The 23631-nt window shown below is 37.9% G+C and overlaps 1 protein-coding gene across 3 annotated transcripts in view; it reads right to left on the minus strand.

Moving 5' to 3' along the window:
• Positions 1-6735: 6735 nt before the first annotated feature.
• LOC145979814 (MFS-type transporter SLC18B1-like) overlaps positions 6736-23631 on the minus strand; it is a 58927-nt gene continuing 42031 nt past the window's right edge. For all 3 annotated transcript variants that reach the window (XM_083112832.1, XM_083112834.1, XM_083112833.1), the window contains exons 10-13: positions 23421-23516; positions 19719-19793; positions 14497-14590; positions 6736-12364 (exon numbers count right to left, since the gene is read on the minus strand). In XM_083112832.1, coding sequence (XP_082968958.1) covers positions 12092-12364; positions 14497-14590; positions 19719-19793; positions 23421-23516 — 538 coding nt within the window. In that variant the 3' untranslated portion in view covers positions 6736-12091. The remainder of the gene's footprint in view (positions 12365-14496; positions 14591-19718; positions 19794-23420; positions 23517-23631) is intronic.

Here is a 23631-nt window from a genome sequence, read left to right on the forward strand (position 1 = left end):
TTGTAAACACGGGGCGGGACTAAAAAGCCCACGGACCAATAGGGAAGAAGGACAATTCCCCTGGGACAGGAAGATGCAAAAACTCTGAGGATGGAAGACTGTGTTCTAGGACAGTTTCCATGCAGCACTCTGACCCTCTAGTAAGGAAAAGTTTTCTTTCTTCTCCAGCCACACTTCCGTTACAGCATTCTTACCGATTAGAGGGCAAAATAATTTTCTCCTCACTTGATCAAGTTTGGACACACTGCTTCAGAGTTAGTTTTGTGTACTGTGCTTTATAGTCAGATTTTTAAACTCATTGAGAAAATGTGCATCGGTAGAAACAATACGAACATAAAGGTATGGACTAGTATTTTGTGTGCAACGCTGGCCATCTGTGGCCAACGTGAGTCTTATGTTTTGACCCTGTGCACTATGGGTAAGTTACTCTCGCTTGTCTAGAAAACAAGTGGAGAAGGGATGGTGAGCGATTGTAAGTATGTCAGCATAACACATTCTTTCATCTGTAACAATCATTACTTGCACTGGCTTGTGATTGAAGACCACTGGTGAAAGAATGTAATAGTCTTTGACCACTGGCCAACTCGTGGGCTGTTAACATAAAAAAACACTGCACCCTCATGATTGGTTTTCTTGGCACATTTATTTCAGTTTTTTTTCCATTTCTTGTAATTAATGAACATCCATGCCTGGTAAACCAGATTCGAACCCTCCCTCTTCTCTATAAATAGCTGTATCCTGAACACGGACTTGCTTACAAAACAGGTTGTATTGTGATTGTTTACTGTACAGTTGCATTCTAAATTTACTAAAAATTTCTAAATACAAACACCCACTTTTGATCATAGTCTATTGGTGTGCACCTCAACCACTTTCAGAAGAAAGTGTTGTTATCCCCACCCGTTTGTTAATTGTATTGGCAATCCAAGTTATGAATCATCTTACACTGATAATAAGGTGATAGCAAAGTTGAAAATTTATATAAAAAAAAGGTTTATTACAAATTCAAAATACCCAGCGATTCCTTCAATCGATCAAGAAAAAAGATGTGTTGTTTGATGTCTTTTGTGACCTGTAGAAAATTCAGCATTCAACGATCTGACAAAATCACTCACAATGCTACACCGATAAACTGCTATACTTTGTAAGGGATAATACAGCGTGTCCACAAAAACATTCCGTGATTATAAACGACCACAAAATTTTAATTATGTATTTTATGAAATTTATACAGATACAATTCAAAAGAACTCAAAGAATTTTAGCGGATGTGTAATTGTTGGCGTTAACTACAACAATAGATGGCATAAGAATAAAAGAATGAAAAAAGATAACCAAAAGTAGCAGAAAAACAAATTTTAGGATGCAAGAGAACAATTAATCAAAATAGTCGTGGACAATTTGCACTCATGGATCCCACTGTACAATCTGTAAGAATGAGTGTTGCAAAGAAACTTTAATAAGAAGAAACATAATGGTGACCAAGAGAGAACACACCAAAAGATCTTTCTATTGTTAATGTGTTATTGTAAATGGCATTGTTGTTAGAAGCAAATTGTGTTACTGTTGATGTTTACTGGATGTTTAGGTTTGTACAGTGGGATCCATGAGTATTACCGTGCAAATTGTCCATGACTATTTTCATTAATTTTCTCTTACATCCTAAAATGTGTTTTTCTGCTACTTTTGGCTATTTTTTTTTCCTTTTTTCATTCCTTTATTGTTATGCCATCTATTGTTGTAGGTATACCTGCTCGCCTGCCCACGGCAACGAGTCGACTTGCGTCTTTACCCGGGTTCTTGGTCTTCAAGGCACTCTGCGCTTACAAGGTAACTGGGCATTCAACAAGACCCGGGCACCTGCAAAACCTGCTGGAAGGAAACAGCCCTCCGGCAGCGTGCCGCACCAAGTGTTTCATCACCACGTGGACAGCTGCAGCATGTTGCCTACTTACGTAGCTCCTAAATCCTACGAAGTCCTAGGACGAGCTCTCTGCTCCAAGGAGAATTTATACTTAGCGATTTCAGTTCAGCGTAAGCAGTTTTATCTTATTGCCAGGAAATGCACGCAATATTACAGTTTCATTTATCTAAATCAATGATCAAGGAAACAAAAATCTCCTCACTGAAAACTAATTGTTTTTCATTGCATGGTGCCTTAATCAGGCACGCAGTGGCGCAACCAGAGGGGATAAGGGGGCATTGCCCACAACCTTGGACGGAAATAAAGTCTAGCGGAGGGGCCAGGGTGGGGGTCAAACATTAAAGTACAAGAAAAAAACAGGCTAGCAGAATTTAAGAGTAGCAGGGCTAAAGGGTACTCAAGATGGAATTAATTTTCATATTTTTCTTGCATTTTCCTTCCAGACGGCCAAGGGCACCTGCAGAGGGGGAATGGAGGGGTAATTGCAACCCCTTGATTTCAAATTTTATGAAAGTAGAAATATATTATAAAATATTATACAGTCTCATCAAGTTCAATGCCGTAGCAAGGGGGTAGCGGGAGTCGGCCCTGGGCATCACACGATCTAAGTGAGAAAAGTTTTAACAGAGAATGCCATGGCGCCCCATGATATTATTTGCTATTAATGTTGGTTTGTTACGAGTTGGATGAATTGATTATGTAATGTATTTAAATAATATATATGCTTTAATGAAATTTTGAATATGTACACAATTTAGTGTTAGCATATGTATTTCTTATTTTACGTCGCTCCATATGAAGAGAAAATATTGTAGATGGAAATTTTACATGCCATATGTATGTACATTCAGAATGCATTTATCATGCACTTTCTTTCTTTCAAAAATAGTTTGTGTGCTTGTTTTCCATTATTAGCTAATGTGAAATTGACGTGTTGAAAAAAATATTTCTAATCCTCTGTTTCAACACAAATGCGTGAGAACCGACTTCTACCCCCTTTTTGCATGATTTATCTGTTTCAACACAAATGCGTGAGAACCGACTTCTACCCCCTTTTTGCATGATTTATCTGTTTCAACACAAACGTGTGAGAACCGACTTCTACCCCCTTTTTGCATGATTTATGAGGATAATAATGCCTTTCATGCTACTTTATTACTATTATTGTTATTGTTGGCACGTTTATCCAATTACTTGCCCCCCCCCCCCCCAACGAGGGTAACGGCAATGCCCCTGGCTGGCTACAACCCTGGTGTTCGCAGTAGAACAGTGTGTTGTTCGACTCGCGACCTCAGCGTCGAAGGTGACATGTTTCAGTCCTGCCCTATATCTCTATATATATGTATATTGGTTGTTTACGACATATACTTATGGATCCTGTGCCATGGAAAACCTATTTTAATGTGTGTGTGTTGGGTGGGGGGTAGCAACATTCGTAAATCTTATTTCATTGGCGATGTGGCTTACGAAGCTTTGAGTTCCCTTTTTTAAGTAGTGAAAATCTATTGCAGTTGGCAACACTGCAGACAAGTGCACGCCCGGTGCAGTTTCTACTCGAAGCAACTACGTCATGCAGAGGGAGGGGCATGCAGTTGATTGAATGAACGAACTGAGACCTACAAGGTATCTTACGACTGCGGGTACCTGGCGGGTTTTCAATGCCTGCCAAGAACGATCTGGGCAGATGGTCAGGCAAGGTGCTCAAGTGAGGGTGTTGCGCAGGTTGCATGGCATTTCAGGAGCGATGTCTCGCGAACGGGTCTACTCCAGGTCTTGTGCAGGCCTCTGGCTGTGGTTATAAACTTGATAAGACTAAGAAAAGCTGGAATTGCGAGTAAAGCGAAAAATAATAATAATAAAAAAAAAATATTTGCATATAATGTGAATAGGATATGGATTTATAAAGTTGTAATTTTTCACGTCTACGGAGAAAAATTCAAGTAGAATTCACGCATTATTCCCGGAGAGTAGCCACCCTGATACTTGGTTTTTGAGTTGCTGTTTTAAGTCCACTTTATGCACAGTAAGGCTAATCGGGACTGGACCTACAGTTTAAAGTGGGATCCGAACCACTTGTGCCTCCACCGGGTATCGAACCCGGGACCCCTTGATTACAAGGCAATGACGCCACCCTGATACTAACACATACAGAATACAATAATTGAGGGGTTACAAAAATGTATTGCAAGCAAACTTTTGAACTTACGTAAATGAAACCAGTACAAAACAATCAAAGGAATGCAAACAGTTTGTGCATGTATGTTTTGTTAAGCTGAGAGTTCATATCCCTGCCACTAGGCGACATTCAAATCACCCAGTGTTTTGTGCAATGTTTTGGTCCCCAAGATCACCAGACCTTACACCATGTGACTTCTTTTTGTGGGGTTTCATCAAAGACAGGGCATTTGTCTCATAGATGCAGCGTGATAGCGCAGCAATAGGTGCTATCGACAGGCTCATGTTGATATGAGTGTGGCAAGAACTAGACAATCGTGTCATTGTGTGCCGTGTCACCTTTGGCGCAAATGAACATTTGTAGGTGTCAAAAAAACTGTTTGCGTTCCTCGTTCGTTCTGGACTGGTTTCATTAACGTAAGTTCAATACTTTATTTGTAATAAATTTTTGTAACCCATAAATTATTTATGAAACACCCGGTATTATGAGGTTTGCTGTACTTACATAAGTAAAAATCTGGGATGCCATTGACCCGCAACTTATTGAGGGGGGCTGGACCTGACAAAGTAAGGCATTTCAGAAACGATTTTCAAGAAGGAAGGAAAATTACACATTTTTGCAACAAAGGTCACAAAAATTCAAGACTATTCAGAAAATTATTTTGTACCTTACATAGTATAGGAACGTAATTAATAAATAATGAAAACTATACAATGTGAAGAATGTTAATTTAAAATTCAGTACTGCAAAAAGTAGCAAATAAAAGTTGCTTTGTTGCTTAATGTTGTCGGCAAGTGTATTAAGCGGCATTTTCTGGAAGTCAAACATCACTCCAACACATTCTTGTAACTCTCTAAATAACTCTTGTATTATTGAGAGGGAGTGGTTCAATTTACAGTTAGATTGTTTTTTAAAATTAGGATTTTAAAATTTAAATAGATATAATGTTCATGAAAGTAGTCTTAATTATTTCTGCTTTCCCACCTGATTCCGGAACATTACTACATCCTGAAAAACTTACTTTTGGGGACAAATTATATCATTCCAGGACTGTCCCTGAAAATCTAGGACGTATAGCAACCTTAGTCAAAGAGCTTCTCGAAACAAATTTCACCCTTCTTTTAAGGTAACTAACTACAGATCATCTCTTTTCATTATTATGCTGGCTGGTCCCTTTTGGGAAACTGAGTTTCACATCATTTCGCTGCAACAACTATTGACATGTCAGTTTTTTTGTTCTATAAATATGCATATTGATATGGCATTCTTGTCAATACAAGTACTGTACGTTTGTTAAAAGCTGTTTCATTTTAAAGCTATTAATTTCAATTTAAAAGTATGGAGTTTTCAAATATATGGATATACATAGAGAAAAATACCATCAAATGAGAACAGTTTGTCAAAGAAGCATAGAAGATTGATTTACTCTGACTGGAACAGCAAGGACTGTAACAAGAAATAAAATTTTGACACCCTACCATCATACAATGCAATTAGTTTTGGTTGGACAATACCGACTCGCCAAATGAAAGGATTTGGTTCAGGCCCGCTGCCGTGAGACCCCTTTGACATTAGGTAAAAGTATTATGTATAATTTGTTTGCAGTGAAGAGTGAAAATGTATAGCAGATATTATTTTGCTCACAACATGGTGAAGGATAAATTCACAGAACATAAACAGCAGCTATCACATAAGTAGCAGCAAGTATTTACAAGATTCTAGAGACTTTAGAAAGTTACTTCATTTAGCTTCTTTATCTGTACCTTCGCTGCCCCTTTAGACAGAAATCTGCAACTTTGATGCTGTCATCAACATTCCTTCCACACATGCGTCGAAAGACAACAGGTCCCAAGTTTTGGGAACGAAGGGGAGTTGTATTGCTTCTGCCAGGGGTGGAATGTACGGTAGGCACTATGATTGAATATTGTGCATTTTTTCTTGTATGATATAAATATCTGTATCATCAAAAGTAGTATGGAGTATTTATTAAGGGATGATGTCAGTAGCAGTCAATTAAAAGCAACAAGAGATGTTTTAGAAGACATGTAAAAAAACTGTAGTATTTCTTTGATATTTCTAAATTTTATATTTTATACTAACTTAATGACCCCCCACACATACTTTACCTTTGTTTAATACTGTTAAACCTTAGAAAAATGGACTTTCTTTACAAGCCCCCCAAATATATTTTATATTAACTTAATGACTCCCCACATATATTTTACCTTTGTTTGATACTGTTAAACCTTGGAAAAATGGACTTGGTTTACAAGTGATGTAATCAGCACCACACTCTGACTGCCTTTACACCTCAGGTACAATTGATTCGAGGCTGGGTGAGCCGCAGAGCTGCTTTATGCAGGGGCAAGGCCAGAAAAATTCCGACCTTAGATCACCCACCCTGGAACTCAAACCTGCATCTCCCACGTGGCAGTCAGATGCCCTACTGACTAGACTGCCATGGCTCTTTAATGAGTTGCTATAATCCTTAATTATTCCTGCTGCTTTTATAGGAAGAACAGAAAAACACAAGGTATAAAGTTAAGCATCATTCTGCTAAAGGTTAAATGGTCATTGAAACTAATCTTCTTTCTGGAAACAAATAACGGAAGACGTTCCACGACAGTAGACACCTCAGGAACACAAATGTTGGAGGACAATCAATTGGCAGACCAGTGGTGGAGGTACTTACCACCTAGATACTGACAGCTAACAACAGTCGTACAAACCTCCCTGTGCTCTCCTGATCACACATTTGTATGCTATTGGAAGCTAGCAGTAAGATAATATATAAAATGCATAGACAAAACCCATGTACCTAGAAATGTGAAAGTTTGGGGTGCCTTCCTCTTATGACATAAGCACCCACTAAGAAGGGATTTTCCGAAATTCAACCTCTAAAGCTTAATGCCAAGTGAGATTATGGAAATGCACCACCACGAACCTTCGAGTGGAAAATTCCATGTGCCTTTCCGAGGGTAGTGCGCCCATGTATCATGCTGCAACGCTCCAAACCACACCACAGTATGGAGCATTTTCCATGCTCGGCAACAGCAGGGCCGAGCATGATTCTTGCAGGAGCTAAACGAAGAGACGTGGAATTAAAGAAGAGGGCATTTGGGGATGCAGAAAATTGAAATTTTTCACGCTAGAAGACTTGGCATGGAAATCCCACGCTTTGATGATTTCAATAGAAGCAGGCAGACAACAGAAGTTTTCTTGGTGCATTTCCTCACGTCTCAGTGGGTGATATGATTAAGGGAGAAAAATCTGTATTACAATTTTTATATTTGATACATTTACAGCCCAAACTCACAAAACATGAAAATACTTATAAACAAAAGTCCTGAACAGATGGAACTGCGTATACATTTCGATGTGGTTGCACTTTGCAGAGATCTATATAAAAAAGAGTAATGAACATATGTTATTCTTATGAATGATACCAACTGATATTGAACTAAGCTAATGCTTCATAAATGTTTGCAACTCATTCATTCTAACTTGCCAATGTGGCTTGAATTTGAAGAAATGTTTTTGGATAGGATTACAACATTTCCTATCATCTGATGAACAAACATATAAATATAATACAATGCAAACAAAGTAGTATCAATTACATTTTCTAAAATTGATGTAGACCCGCAGAATAATTTAAGTAGATTTATTTAGACTTTCTTTGCCTTTCCAGCAAGTGTGAGGTGCTGTATGAAAACTATGCAACACATTCATCTCTTGACAGCTACACACTACACATTTACATGGGTGTAAAATACTGCGGTCAAGCAACTCAACTTTCTTAGAAATTGAGTGGTCCTGGAGGGCATACATTAAAATATACAAAACCGTGTTTAGTATTTTTACCAATTTATTACTCACAAGGAATAAAATATTCTTTGTGTCAATCTGCTATTATACTTTCATTCCTTATTTCGAAAAGTCATTAACCTATGGCTGTAGAGAAGTTTCTAATTTACGAATTAATCACAGTTCAATCTATCTATTGTCTTTCTCTTTCCCCTGTACTTTTAGCGAGAATTCACACCGAAGAGATACGCAACATCCGACACATGTTGCTTGGAAGTGAACCCTCAGTAATTAATCCAACCTTTCGAACTGAAGAGACCGGCAAGCTGCACGTGTCGCATGTCGCTTATGTGTCTCTCAGACTGGGCCACTTTCTCAATTCCGTGCATTGTGTTGCCTGAGTTTGTTGTTCATGTATGCGCAGTGAATGCTTCATTCCAATGAGCTATATTTAAACTCTAGAAGAGAGCCCAACCGGAATATCAACCTTTAATTTGTTGATATAAATAAAGTATCAATATGTAAAATGTTTTACGATTTAAATGCAACATTCTTTTTGCTTTATCAAGTTTTTGATGCAGTTATCGGCTGTAATTTGACTTCAACATCGTGTAAACAGGTCGTGTTTTGGCCATTTATGACGTGACTACTTTTATTTGAAAAAGCCAGCATATGGAGGCACTTTAGTCCAAAATAGATCCGTCAACATGGTAAAGTAATCGTCCATTTTTTTTCAACCACTGGGCCACGACCCGATACCATGCGCTCATATCAACTATACTGAGGTGCGAAAGGTTTTGCTGAAAGTGGTTGACAACTATCATAATCCCAATATCATATTTGAGTTAAGCGATTTCATTTTCCTAAGTCTATTTTTATCAGGATTCGACCTACAGTTTAAAGGGGGACCTGCACCACTATGTGCCTCAACTGGTTATCGAGCCCGGGATCACTTAATTACAAGGAGACAAAGTTACCACTTCGTCATCCATATTTTTATATTTGTCAACAATCCTACAAATAATCAAACTATTATTACTCTTTATGATTATGCCAGAATTTATTTATCAATATTTAATTACATAGTTATATGTTAATTCATGCATAAAATCTTAAATACTGTAAAGGTATTTACAAGGAAAATCCTTGGGCTAAGGGCATCGACTTAAAAAAAATATGGACATGGTTTCACGAAGGTTGAGAACCATATCTCTAGTGTTTAGGTATTTGCTATACCCAGGCTGGAAAGTCTAGCGTATACAGTTTGAGGTCAGTGCACTGAAAGAAAAGAAAAAAAAAACACTGGTGTTAAAGCAACTTGGCGAATGTTCCCAGGAGGTCTACACCACATTTTGGTCAACGTTTAACCCCACTGGTGTTGAAATAACCCAGACAAATGGTTGCAATCAACACCTTTTTGACACCACTAAGGTTAAATGTTGACCAAAATGTGACTTGGATCTCCAGGGACCACACTCTGTGTCGTTTTAACACCAACATTTTTTAGTGTGCATAGGATTTCTCAGTTTTCTCATGCACAACATGCCTCTCCCGAGTTTCAATAACTTGGACAAATTTTACAACGATATTTACATGTAACAATGTCTCTTTACGATTTTTTAGGGTGACTAATAAACTCATTGATGCAATTATATTGGTACCATCATGCGAACTGAGCAACGAAACAAGTGATGCTTGCCGTGTGTCGTGTGCACCTTGTCTCTTCGGTGTGAAACTATCATGTCGCGTGTCTCTTCGGTTTGAATTCTCCCTTACAGTTCTCTGCAACACTGAAGATAAATTTACTACACAGAAATTACTACATATTGTCTAAAGACTATTCGCTGGTCTTGATTCATTCAACTTTCTTCGCTGCATTTTACATTCAAGTGCACACAAAATAAAAACCCACGTGGGCATCACACATTCATCTTTAGTAGGATCACTTTAACATTAGTATTCAAATTGAACATACGTGGGTTGGAGATTTAATAGTGGAAACTACTAATTTACAAATGATACGAAAGAGATACCTCTATGAAACTTTTACAGCCCTTCGATGTAGTCACCAACATTGTGTACCACCCATTGCCAGCGATGTGGAAGTCGTAGTATTTCTGTAGCAGTGCCTGTTCTGTTGATGGTTCGAATGGAGTGGCCAAGCATTGTCCTGCAAAATGATGGGAGGATTCAGCAGAAAGTGTCGTCTTTTCCTTCATGCAGGTCGCAGGTTATGTTTAAAAAATGAGCAGTAATACTGCACATTGATGGTCTGTCTTTGAGGTGCGGTATGTGTTAACATAACACCATCACAGTCATACACGAGGATTACCATAACTTTCACATTAGTAGGGTTCTGACCACACAACTACAGAACTTTAGACCACGAACTCTGATGATACTCTATTCCTCTTGTCACTGCGAATGCGCCCAGTATTGGAAGGAAAAGTCCATTTACTTGGAGGTAGGTTATTGGAAGGAAAAGTCCATTTACTTGGAGGTAGGTTAGGTATCAAACTAACATGTGGTATCAGCAAGAACCACCGGTTCCGTTTCATAGTGTATTCACAGCACTGTTGCCACTATTAAATCTCCAACCCACGTAAATTCCACAATCAGTCTACTTTTTGTATTTTTATGAACCACAGACACAAATACATATATAACTAGAATAAAATAAGATAAAATAAAACTTATCTTTTCTCTTCATCCATTTAATATTATTTGTTAGTATTTCTTTTCTGTTCATCCACTTAATACTATTTGTTAGTATATCAGACAGTAAATTGTAGTACAATTCTTATCTTTGGCAATTTTTGTCTTACAAAATAGCACCGAACTTACTTTACTATAAAAATTAAAATGATACTTCACTTGATACCAAAAAAAGTTCAAAATTAGGGATGGTTCGGTCATCTACATTTCCATTTATCCCATAGCTGTCTTGAAAGGAATACATAAACTAATCATGATATTCAGATAAATGAAACAAATATACAGTGAGGGATGCTATCTACCCACTTACAAAATCTTGCATTAAGCATTTTCTGGGAGAGCAACAAAAATTTGAGTAAACATCTCTCGTGCACTGTCTCATGTTGAATCATAGAGGCTTCCCCCACCTATCCCCAAAACTCAACCGAACATCACTTCACTTAGGAATATGCACCTCGAGCAATGGAATATCTATATGATGAATTAACATGTATGCGTTTCATTTATATTTCTGGCAGGTACTATCCTTATTCTCACAATATTTCAATTGCATAAAACAGATATCATGTTGTAATTAAACTACAAGTTGCACATAGCACAGTGCAATGAAGGCACATTTAGGGGATGTGGGGGTAGGGGCCCCACACATTCTCGATCTCGGTCATTTGGGAGGTGATGTAATCAATACCACGTTCCGACTGCCTTTACCCGCAGGTACCCCTTGATTTGAGGAGGGCAAGTCCCAGAGCCACTTGATGTGGGGACAAGACCAGGAAAATTCCGACCTTAGATCATCCATCCCGGGAATCGTACCTAGGTCTCCCACATGGCAGTCAGACACACTACCAAGTTTAAACTAAGATGTACATCAAAATAGAGTTAATGACCTCACAAAAACTGTTCGATACAATTAAATATCGTGTAAGAAAAGCTACTATGTGGTATAAACATAAATAAAACTACATTATCGTAATAAATATGTTGGGACAAGGTATTATCTACACAGATTAAATACTTATTAACAAAAATTCTGCAATCCAGATACAACAGTATCCAATATCCAGATATAATTTTAACTGCATCTGGCCATTCCTATTCAAGATCGTTGTTACAGAAAACTACAGAAAATCTTAGCAGATTATATAAATATCACTTTATGTAGCCACAGAACATTAACCAATTTTCAGATTTATAAGTACAATGTGCACTGTACCTTTCTCATCTGAAACTTCCACACATAATACAATACTTAACTATATTAAAAGTTCATACAACTAATGTAAGTGTTGTTACTTGGATAAGGCAGTGCTAAATTCATATTTTCTACAGGATCGGAGAAAATTTTTAAATATGGACTGGGGTAGTGGAATGCCAAATGGCACTCCTTACAAAGTTTGTTACACAACTATCCCACAGTGTAATCATAAGAATAAACTACTCTTTTTCTAACTGTAACAAATTAACGTAACTTAAACCTCACATGCTCCACCGGCAGTCATTGTAATCTCCTTTCGTATGTCTGTCATACCATCACAATCTGCTGTTGAATCTGTGCGATCGTAATATCGATATTTGATTTTTCTAACACCTTCATATTCTTCAGACTTTAACAGGGAGGACCTTTCATTGACGGAACCATTAGATGAACTACAATCTATAGTCGTGACCGTGGTTTCTGCCTCTTCACTATCTTTTGACTCAGTCTTCTTTCTCACAGAGAAGAAGATTATGCACACAATTGCCTGAAATTGCAATATTGTTAATTAGCTCAGGTTCTTAAGGAGTTAGCTGGGAAGAATAGACGAGAGAGGATATGGGATGAGGAGATATGAGGGGAGTTGAAGAACTAAACAGACCACGCATAATTGAGCTGGTTCAGGCATATGAAGACTTCCAATGATGGTAGTGCACAAGGACACTTTAAAAGTCCAAGCGGAACACCACAGGGTAAGTGGAGAGTGTGGGAAGAAGAGGGTAGGATTGGAACGTAGTAGAAGGGTCAGCATAAAGGATATCATCCATTTATTCAAGTGCAATTAAGTTACGAGGGTGGTTCGAAAAGTTCTAAGAATGAATGGCAAAGAAAAATCATGGTTACTTGATGAATTTGGTTTTATTTTTATACATAGTCTCCCTTGAGAGCAATATACTTCACCCAGAGATGTTCCAGTGCCATGACACCAGTAAGAAACACAGAATCCTCAAGGCTTGCAAAACAAACCCCCACTGCTGCTTTCACATTTTCATGTGATGAAAATCGCATTCCACTGAGGATTCTTTTGAGCTGTGGAAAGAGATGAAAGTCTGAGGGTGTCAGGTCAAGCAAATAAGAGCCTGTGTGGCAGCCGAAAATAATTCAATTGGGCAAATTTTGCCATTGCAACAACAAACGAGTGGGTGGTCATTGCCCACGATGATTTCCTTCATCTTTAATCCTGGTCTTTTTTGTACGAATATTTCTATCTAGTTGGTCCAGGTTAGAATGGTATTATTTTCCTGTAGTTTACGGTTATTACAAGCATAAGAAAACAGTTTTTTCTTTGTGACGTTTCAGGAGAACACACGCTCCTTTCATCAGACATTTATTTTCATTTTGACTAAAGATACAGTTATAACTAAGATTGTTATAACTGTATCTTTAGTCAAAATGAAAATAAATGTCTGATGAAAGGAGCGTGTGTTCTCCTGAAACGTCACAAAGAAAAAACTGTTTTCTTATGCTTGTAATAACCGTAAACTACAGGAAAATAATTCTATCATGCAAGCAATGCGTACATACAAGAAAAACTAGAATGGTATTGCCCATGGTATATCCAGTTTGCAGACAATTTATCAACCGCATCCTAAAAATTCCATTCCATGATTTTCCCACCTAGTTGACAGCCTTCGCTTTTTTTGGTGGTGGTGAATCATGATGCTTCCACTGTCGTCATTGTTCTTTTGTCTGGCATGAAGTAATGTATCCAAATTTCATCTGTACTTATGAATCTGCACACAAAATTTGTTGTGTTCTTCTCAGAACAGGTCAGACATTCATTGACACTTGCATCCACATTCACTTCTGACTGACTTTCAACAGACACAGCACCTAAATTGCAGACATTCTTCTCATCTCCAATTATTCTGAAAAAATACAAACCCATATCTGCTCTGCTGTTCCTGCTTCTCGACACACAACATGTGAAGACACTCAGGTGATAATGTGAATGTGTTCCCTCGAAAGGTGGGGGAGGTATCATGCATTATTCCACACTACAGACACCATCTGTCAGTCATTTTTAGAACTTTTCAAGCCTACATGTCAACATTATTTGCAATTTTTAAAATCAGCGTATTTTCTTGCCTGTCGTCTACACTTGAGTGACGTAATCAATGACTTGAACTATTCAGCAAATGAAAGTTTTCCTGTAATCCAGTAATTCACTTTCTACTTTTCTAGAGATTAACATCTTCTGTTTGCAGTTATGTTTGGTTGAAAATGTATTTAACACCGAAAGTTAAACTTTTGTGAACTATTGGTATTTCCAAATTTATCATTGTTACTGCACCCCTCGCACCACAGGGGAGTTATTTACGCCACTGATCCATGCATTCTCAATCTTGGTCATAGTGGAAGTAGATACTCTGGCCATCTTTACCCAACCTTCTTCAGATACCAATTGAAAAGAGGCTGCCAACAACAGAAAGATGGTTGGAAATCTGACACCATCCATCCTGGGAATCGAACCTGGGTTTTCCACATCGCAGTTAGACCAATTGCACTACCAAACTACTACAAACATAACTGAATGTTGTACAGTACAATGGCAGCACAGCTAATGAACATTACTTATTGTACTAATGCTAATGATGAAAAACAGCTGGATATACTTACAGCAACTAGAGTTAAACCTGCCATCACAGTTGAGCAAATAGGAAATCCATAATGATCCATAAGTACACCTCCCAAAGAAGGACCAACTACTTCACTGTGAGGATAACAATTTATAAGTGTAAGAATCATGTAACTGGAATATTTTTACTCAGTAGTATTAAGTATTAAGAATATGATACACCTCATGTAAATATAAACTCTTCTTGCATGTATGCACTGTTACATTATAAAATTATTTCTTTAATTTAATTTAATTTGTTGCAAGAAAGTAAACACACTTCTTGACGTTAATATTTTGAGAGCTCACATGCTCCCTTCATCAGCCATTTATTGTGATTTTAAAGTAAAAGGAAACAGTTATGCGGTGAATCTTGTCAATAATGTTGTGTGACATATAAGCTAATATTACACTGCTGGACCCTAACAAGTGCATTCATAGTGAAATGAGGAAGAAGTTCTATTGTTTTATAAAAATCAGAAGATGCTAAATTTTGTTAAACTAAATATCAGTAGACAATTCAAAACCTCTTTCTCCTTACAAAGCTTCATTTTTTGGGGGGGGAATTACGTAAATTTCATAGGCTGTGGCATTCTCCAATTGTGAAAAAGAGAAACCCAAATGTCTATATTAAGCAAAAGTGGTACAAAGCGAAGTAAAATATAGCAAATTATTACACTGGTCTACAAATTTTAATGAACTTTCTGCTTATGTATATTTTTCAGTCTTATTTTCATAATTTGGACCCGCTGAACACGAATATGACATTGGTTTTGCTGTAATATCAGTTTTTCAGATAATATGGATCGTTTATTATTTTTATTCAAAGTGCAACGTGTAGCTTATGTGTCATATGTATTATGTAGAAATACATAAAATTACAAACGCAGTACAGTCAGTACCCAGTAAATTACATATATAATGAACAGTATAAAAATGAAAAATAGCTAAAACAATACAATGAAATGAACAGAATACATTAATATTACACATCAGTCCCTTAATTTAGTTCATCTTATGTGACAACATGCTCAAGAGTGAATATTTGTTGTCCGTTGTCCTTTTTGGGAAACACTCCCTTCACCTTCGTCACGAACTAATCCCCAAATGTAATGACCCATCATGGCACAGAGTCATCTTCCCTGGTATCTGCTTCCCATGAATTGAATGTCCTTATGAAAACGTTCGCAGTGTTCTTCGCTTATCTCTCCCAAATTCTGCCGAAAGAAATCAAGATGCGAATGATGCATGTGTAATTTTACAGACATTCTACATCCCAGTGCTCTATATCTATCAATTAGTGTCTTAAATTGATCGTCAAGAGCTTCACTTCTGTTGTGGACAAGAAATCCTTCACCAAGTTGTGAAAGGCCTCCCATGCATTTCTTTCCAGCTCGGTCATATTTTGTTTAAGTTCATTACTATTTAGCTTGAAACGAATCTGTGGTCCTGTAAAAATGCCACCCACAATTTTTGTCTACGACAGATTAGGAAACATTTCTTTTATGTACAGAAAGCAGATGACTCACTATCCAATGCTGTCACAAATTGTTTTGCCAACCTCCGTTTAATGTCCAGCGTTGGTAGGAGAATCTTCTCTTCGGGCACTAAAGCTGCGCTTATCACATTGTGTTTTCCTGGAATTAGCTCTGTTCTTTCAGGCCACACAGTTTGCTCGTAGTGTCCCAGAGACAGAGAAAACAAGAATACTCTGTATACCCACTTTGTAACCCAAGAAGAAAACCAATTATTTTGAAATCACCACATATGTCCCACTGGTGTTTCTCATATTGGATTTTCTCCAACATCAACTTCACACTTGAGTAACTTTCTTTAAAGTGAATGGAGTACGGGACTGGAATTGAAGGATACTGGTTGCCGTTGTGTAAAAGAATTGCCTTCAGACTACTTTTGGAACTGTCCATGAATAAACACCATTGTTTTGGTTCGTACTGAAATCCAATTGCACTAAAGAGACCACTTATATCAGAACAGTAGCACAGCGACTCTTCCACAGCAAAAAACACCTAGTGTCTCTTTCTGAATTTTGTTATTCTACAGAACGGAAGTAGCAAGTTCCACTTCTTCAGCCGTGAAGCTAAAAGTTCAGACTTATATTTTGGTAAATTCAGGTCTCTAATAAGGTCACCTAGCTCTTTCTGGTTCAGTAAATGGGGTTTCTTGCTATCCTCATCATCAGTAACAGGTCACCATAACTGTCCAAATCACTACCTTCTTCCGCAAATATGGTTTGGATTGGAGGCGATGGTATGTCAAGGTATTGTAGCTGACGCCTGTTCTTCCCTCTCTTGAAATGTGGCAGGTCGATCATGCAAAAGTAACAATCATTATGGTTCACAAACATAGAAAAAGCGGACATGATCCTGATTTATGGGGAATGCCGAAAGAATGCCTCAGAAGCCTACCGTGTGTACGCAGAGAGATATCCGGACAGACGACAGCCATCTCGACGTCTGTTTGGTAAGTTATTTATTAAATTAAGAGACACCGGACGTGTAACACCACGAGCACGTGTGCGGAACAAGCCAACTACAGGTGAGGCAGGTGCAACAAATGTTCTCGCCGCTGTTGCTGTGAATCCGCACGTTAGCTCCCGTGAAATTGCCAGGGATGCTGGGATGAGTCAGCGAAGTGTATTGCGCATTCTGCACACACAAGTTTCACCCATATCATATCTCCCTCCATCAGGATCTTCACGGGAATGATTTTGTGGACCGTGTTCGGTTTTGCACATGGTTGTTACGACACGACACACCCGATTTGTCACGTATCCTCTTCACTGACGAGGCAACTTTTACCAATCATGGAAATGTCAATCTAAGGAACATGCACTATTGGTCGGTGACAAATCCACATTGGCTTCGCCAAGTGGGAACGCCAACGCCCATGGAGTGATGGAGTGTGAACGTGTGGTGTGGTATAGTGGGTGAACATCTCATTTTCCCTTTTTTTATACAAGGGACACTGAATGCTGACCGATACATACAGTTTTTACAACATGAACTGCCTGTACTATTGGAGGACATACCACTTCAGACAAGGAGGGAAATGTGGTACCAACATGACGGGTGCCCAGCTCACAGTGCAAGATGCGCTACAGCATGTGTGGAAAATACATTTCCAAATCGTTGAATTGGACGTGGAGGGCCTGTCAAATAGCCGGCTCGTTCCCCAGATTTGAAACCGTTAGACTTTTTCCTGTGGGGAAAGCTGAAGGACATTGTCTACCGGGATGTGCCAACAACTCCAGAGGATATGCAACACCGCATTACTGCAGCCTGTAGGGACATTCCCTGCGAGATGCTACATTCTGTGCAACGATCTTTGCGTGGGCGCCTCATTGCCTGTATCGCAGCTGACGTCCACCACTTTGAACACACACTTTGACAGGTTTTCGCTTCTTACGCAGTGGTTCTTCGGCATACTGTCATGGTCATTTTCATTATGCTATCACACTGTCAAATACATGGTGCTGACGATGTCTACTTTATTTTTTCTTCCTTTAACACGTTCTGTCTTCATCTTGTCCAATGGCTTCCGACATCTCATACTTGTACATGCCGTGGTACTGACGGTCAAGTGGGCCACTTGTTAGTTTGTTTACATATTTTCACATGGCCATATCTTCGTTCCTATGTGCAGTAGATGCATGAGACCAACGGCGTTGTGTTTCTCTGCATGTGCTCTTTTATATTATGCATGCTATTGTATATCGTTCCATTTAAAAAAATATGACTTTGCTCCCCATTTGATATTATTGTTTCCCGCAAACCTCACATCGCTACTGTTTCTGGTTTCTTCGCTATTTCAGGTGGTACTTTTAGGTGCCTCACGCAGTATATATATAGACATGAAGGGGGAGTTTCGAACCTTTATACGAGTTCAAATCAACAGCAACTGTGCTTCCATCTAGCGACTAGGAGTAAATACACCCATATTGCTGTGGCTAAGCCAGCAGTGCGAGGGAAAAAAAACATGCTAATATCTTTCAAAATGTTGATATTTCGACAAAATCGTTGTCGAATTCGTGTTTAGTGGGTCGAAATCTATAAGAATTCATCACAAAACCATGATAAGCAAAATCTTGTTGACCAGTGTTATTATTAATAATAATAATGTTATAATAATAACACTATTATTATTAACATTAATAATATTAGCCTTATTATTAAAATTATTATTATTGGTATGTTTATCATGGTACTTGCCCCCCCCCCCAAACAAACAATCATCATTGCGGCTCTGTCTGTGATTTGCCAAAGGAGAAATTTTGTATAAAATTCTATTTTTCTTCTAAATATTTGCATGGAAGGGGATGCCAAGATGTCACTTCCTGCAAGAAGCTGATCCTTGCAAATAAACACCCTCTATGATAATCCTCTTTTATATGCGAGCACATTTTAAGGCGAAGAGTGACATTTGCCACCAGGTTCAATATTGTCAAACCCATGTTGCAAGTGGAAATGTTGATTATTAAGCTAGATATGATCTGTAAACAAATATGATGAATACGTATTTACATACATAATCCCATGTATTCATGCTGGGCCCCGTGACAGAATAGTTAGCAAATCGCACTATAACACCAGGGGTCCCGGGTTCGAATCCTGGCCTGTGCATGGATGTTTGTGAGTGTCCATTCATCAATTTCATCATGTCATCACTCATACACATCTTTGCAAATTAGCCAAATGTGGCACAAAAAGCGAAGTAAAATAAAGCAAATCCATCAATCAACCATGTATTCCTTATGGAGAAAAAACTTTGACTTACTGCTAATCAAATAGGAGTTTGCGACTTTTACGACAACAAATAAAATTTTCATGTGTCTTCTTTCCATTCATGTGTTTGCTAACAGAAGTTTGATATTCTGAAGAGCACAAGTAAAATAATACTACCATAAGCGTAATGCTAAGTTTCCTCTCCCTCCTATAACTATCGTGCGAACAGACCTTTTTTCTCCACACTGAAACTGTTCCTTGAGGCCTTAAGACCTACCTGACTGGTGAGGGTTTATAGCGTAACAGGTCCTGTCTGCTAAAGTTTAGGGAAATCTCAGTGTAGATAATTTTTCATATACACAAACAAAATTCACATAGAAGCAAAAACAACCTCAAAATTTCTGAAATTCAAGCATCCTGTAAATTAAAAACCTATGATGAGGTCTACAAAATATAAATAAAATTTTCAAAAAAATACTCACCCTAGTGAATACATGCATGACCAGTAGCCTGCAACCATGCTGTGAGTTCCAATTTCATCAGAGCAGCCAGCTTCCCTGGAATAACAAAGGAACAATGATAGTACGAGAGCTGTTGGTTCTGCAATCAATATGAAAAAAGACATGTGTAATTCTGGGAATGGCTTTATAATTTTTCAAACTATTCACCCTTAAGATCCATACACTTTTGCATACACTCAAACCAATTTCGAAAGCATTTTTTCCACTCTGAAGCTCATACCTCAGAAACCGCGGTTCAGAATGTGTCAACAGCTGATTCAAGTGACACAAATTGCTCACCACGCATCTTATTTTTCATGTGTGGTAACAAAAAGAAGTCATTGGGTGATAAATCAGGTGAGTACGGACAATGAGTCATTAATTTGACATTTGTACTGGACAAAAAATCAACAGTTTGGTGTGCTGAGTGGGAACTGGCGTTGTCGTGGTGAAGAATAATGTGACGATTTGGGTTTGTTTTATGCAATTCATTGATGTCCTCTGGCACAAAAATTGTTGTATACCACTCAGCATTTACAGTCCTTCAATCTTATAAAGCTATTGTTGCCACATATCTGGTATAACCGAAGAAACAAGCAATCATTTGCTTGGCAGCACTCCTTGAACGAACAACTTTTGTTGGTTTCGGCTCACTTTAAACACCCAAACAGTGGATTGCTGTTTAGTTTCGGGTTCGTATGAATAGATCCAAGTTTCGTCCCCTGTAACGATGTAGTACACCAAATTTGACTTGCCTCGGTTGAATTGTTTGAGCATTTCTTTTCACCAATTTACACAAACCTGTTTTTGAGCTTCGGTCAAGTTGTGTGGGATCCAACAGCTTGAAAGTTTCCATACGTTCAGGTGACCATGCAAAAACATATGTATTGCTTTCATGTCAATGTTCAAGGATGCCTCACGGTATGTCACATGCCGATCTCTCTCAATAATTTCACGCACAGCATCAACATTACTGGCAACAACAGACGTGGATGGACGACCTTCACGAAATTCTTCACTGAGAAATGTGCGACCACGGTGGAAGTCGGAAAACCAATTGTACACAGTCCTATTGTATTTAGCAGACAGGACCAGAAACCAAATGAAGTCACTCGATGCATTGTTTCGGTGTTAAACTACATTTGAAATCATAAAAATCATTTCTCACACAAAACTACTTCTTCAAACTGCTGTGAAAAAGAAACTAATAGACTTGAACAAACAATCAAAGATAATTTAAACATAAAAAAGGTCTATTCTTCAGATTTTTATAATAGCGGAACACTAGCGCCACTGTTGGTGGTAGTTTGCAGAAACTTTTCCAGCAACCCTCGTATTATTTATTCTTGTTTGATAAAAAGGTAAATACACAAAAATTTAATAAATAGTAACTTTTGGAAACACTTGTAAAAATTTGATGCTCAACCTGTGTTTGAAACGTTGCCTTTGTTACTTTGTGCCATCATATCATATCACTCTAAGCTACCAAGGCAGCCTCACCTATTACGTAGATATCTGTCCATGCTAGTAGGTCCATTTCAAGTATTTTGCAGCATCAAATTGACTGTAACTACTACTTTTAGTAATGGGACAAGTAGTGTCATCTTCCTGCTAGTGTGGGAATTATATTAAACTGAGTTACATATTAAAATAGTTTAGTGGACACAGGCATTTCATTTCATATTAAATTATTGAAAACAAGCTTGTAAACATATGAGGTTCGTAAGATTACTCAAAAAGTCAACTCAGTGAAAAATTATCATTAGAAATGAGAGAGTTTGTTGCATTTACTAGATAATTGCAATATGTTCAAAGGGTAGTAATCAGTACACTGGTATATCGCCTGGTTAAATGGTTGTACATTGTTTAAAGAACTACTTACAAAGATAAATTATACAGTTCCAGTCAAACTAGGACTTTTGATTTTTCAGAATAATGGAACAAACTTATAAGAGACAAGTGTTTACTATTACCATATGGAGTGCTAATGTTGCAGGCAACGTGAGTCACTTGTTACACAACATAACAGACAAGGCTGTGAATGCACAGCATGTGATGAATTTTCTTGTGAATGAAGGGGTAAAACTGAATGAAAATCACAGGAGACTTCAGTACAGTATAGTGATGGAATCTTAGCTGCAGTGAAGCATTTGACTAGTGCAAACTGTTGAAAGGCAGTCTGGTCATACATCAATGTAAGACTTGGAGCCCACTGCAGTATTTCCCGCGAACATTCCGTGACATGGCTCACCTGTTTGTGTAACCATCAAAGGTTGTCTACTGCCAGGTTCTTGAATGTGCATAATGCTCTTGAGAGGGGAAGAAAGCTTGCTTCAATCACCAAAGGCATTCTGTTTCTGCAAGACAATGCACACTCTCATACTGCCTATTACATGATGTGCACACTGTAGGTACTCAAGCTGGAAGTTACTTCCACACACCCCTTACTTACATGCCAAGTAACATTTAACTGTATGGATTCTTAAAGAAGTTTTTTGGAGAAGTGCCAAAGAGGTGAGACAAGCAGTCTGATCATGGTCACGGTGTACTGAGAAATCTATCTACACTACTGGCATCCAAGCACTAGCAAAACAATGGGATAAGTGGATAGAGGAGGATTACATCCTGTAAGTCCAAATGTGTTTCATTATTCTGAAAAATCAAAAGTCAAGGTTTGATTTGAATGCCTTTTGTACTATAATTAATTAGCATTGGAATCCAATTTTATTGCACAAAATTTTATCTTTGTAGTATTTGTAGGTTATTAAATAGACAAATTGAAGTAACCAGTGGCATACGCAAGGGTAGGGGGGGTTACGGAGTTTAAAACCCACCTTGAGCTTATGAAATATTATGAAAAATTTTAAATGGCCAATTTATCATAGTCAAAGATCTGGGAAAATACTATTACTACTTCTACTACTACTAATTAAAATAACAACAACAACAAGTCCTAGTGTGAAGATCGCGAACTTTGTTATGGCATTCATAAAGTTGTTTTCTTCGCATGAAACACACTGGCTTGTTTCAAACTGCACTAGTTCAGAAAATAGAATATAATTTGAAGAGAAACAATATACAGAAACACGTAAAAGATGAATGTTTCTGTACCCACCCTTAAAACATCATTAAAATGTCCAACAATACCATCTTAAATGGAGTTTATTTCTACCAGAAGCACTCTCTCCCACTGACACCATGAGGAAACTTTCTATAAACAAAACTAGGAGATATATTCACTCTAGGTTTCCTGCACCATGAAATCTCATTAATTTAGTTAGTTATAAATAAAAAAACACTTCTGCCATCACATATGGGAAATTCTAGAAATTAATTCATGGCTCAAGTCTAGCAATTTTCTGCCCCAGAATGCCTACTTCAACATAGAAATATTATGAGAAATTATTGATAGTCATAATTTGCAGTTTGGTGATTAGAGCCATGCTAATCTGTGGTTTGTGGCCAATAGAAGTCATGTGCAGCACTTGATGGGTTAGGATATAATGCTTTTGTGCAGTCATAGGCAACATGTACCAAGGTACTGACCATACAACCACATGGGAAATCATAAATCATAATTAATGTTAATATCATGCACCCATGAGTAATTTTTCACCAAATTTTCAATGTAATTATTTCCTACACATGCTTTGATAAACTGAAAAAAAAACCCAGCATACTTACACAGCACTATCTAATACACCTTGGAAGGTGGGCAGCACAACCAATGCAACAGCAATTCCAATGGCAGACAATGCTACTAGATTCAACCACATGGAACTGAAAATAAAACATTACATGAGGAAAACCCAGCTGTCTTTACAATGAATCAATACTCATAAACTGAGATAAAATCACAACTTGTGCCTTGTTTTGTCAGCTTTTATTTTTAGGC

The sequence above is a fragment of the Lepisma saccharinum genome, chromosome 26, assembly GCF_977018435.1.
Source record: "Lepisma saccharinum chromosome 26, izLepSacc3.1, whole genome shotgun sequence".
Lineage (NCBI taxonomy): Eukaryota > Metazoa > Arthropoda > Insecta > Zygentoma > Lepismatidae > Lepisma > Lepisma saccharinum.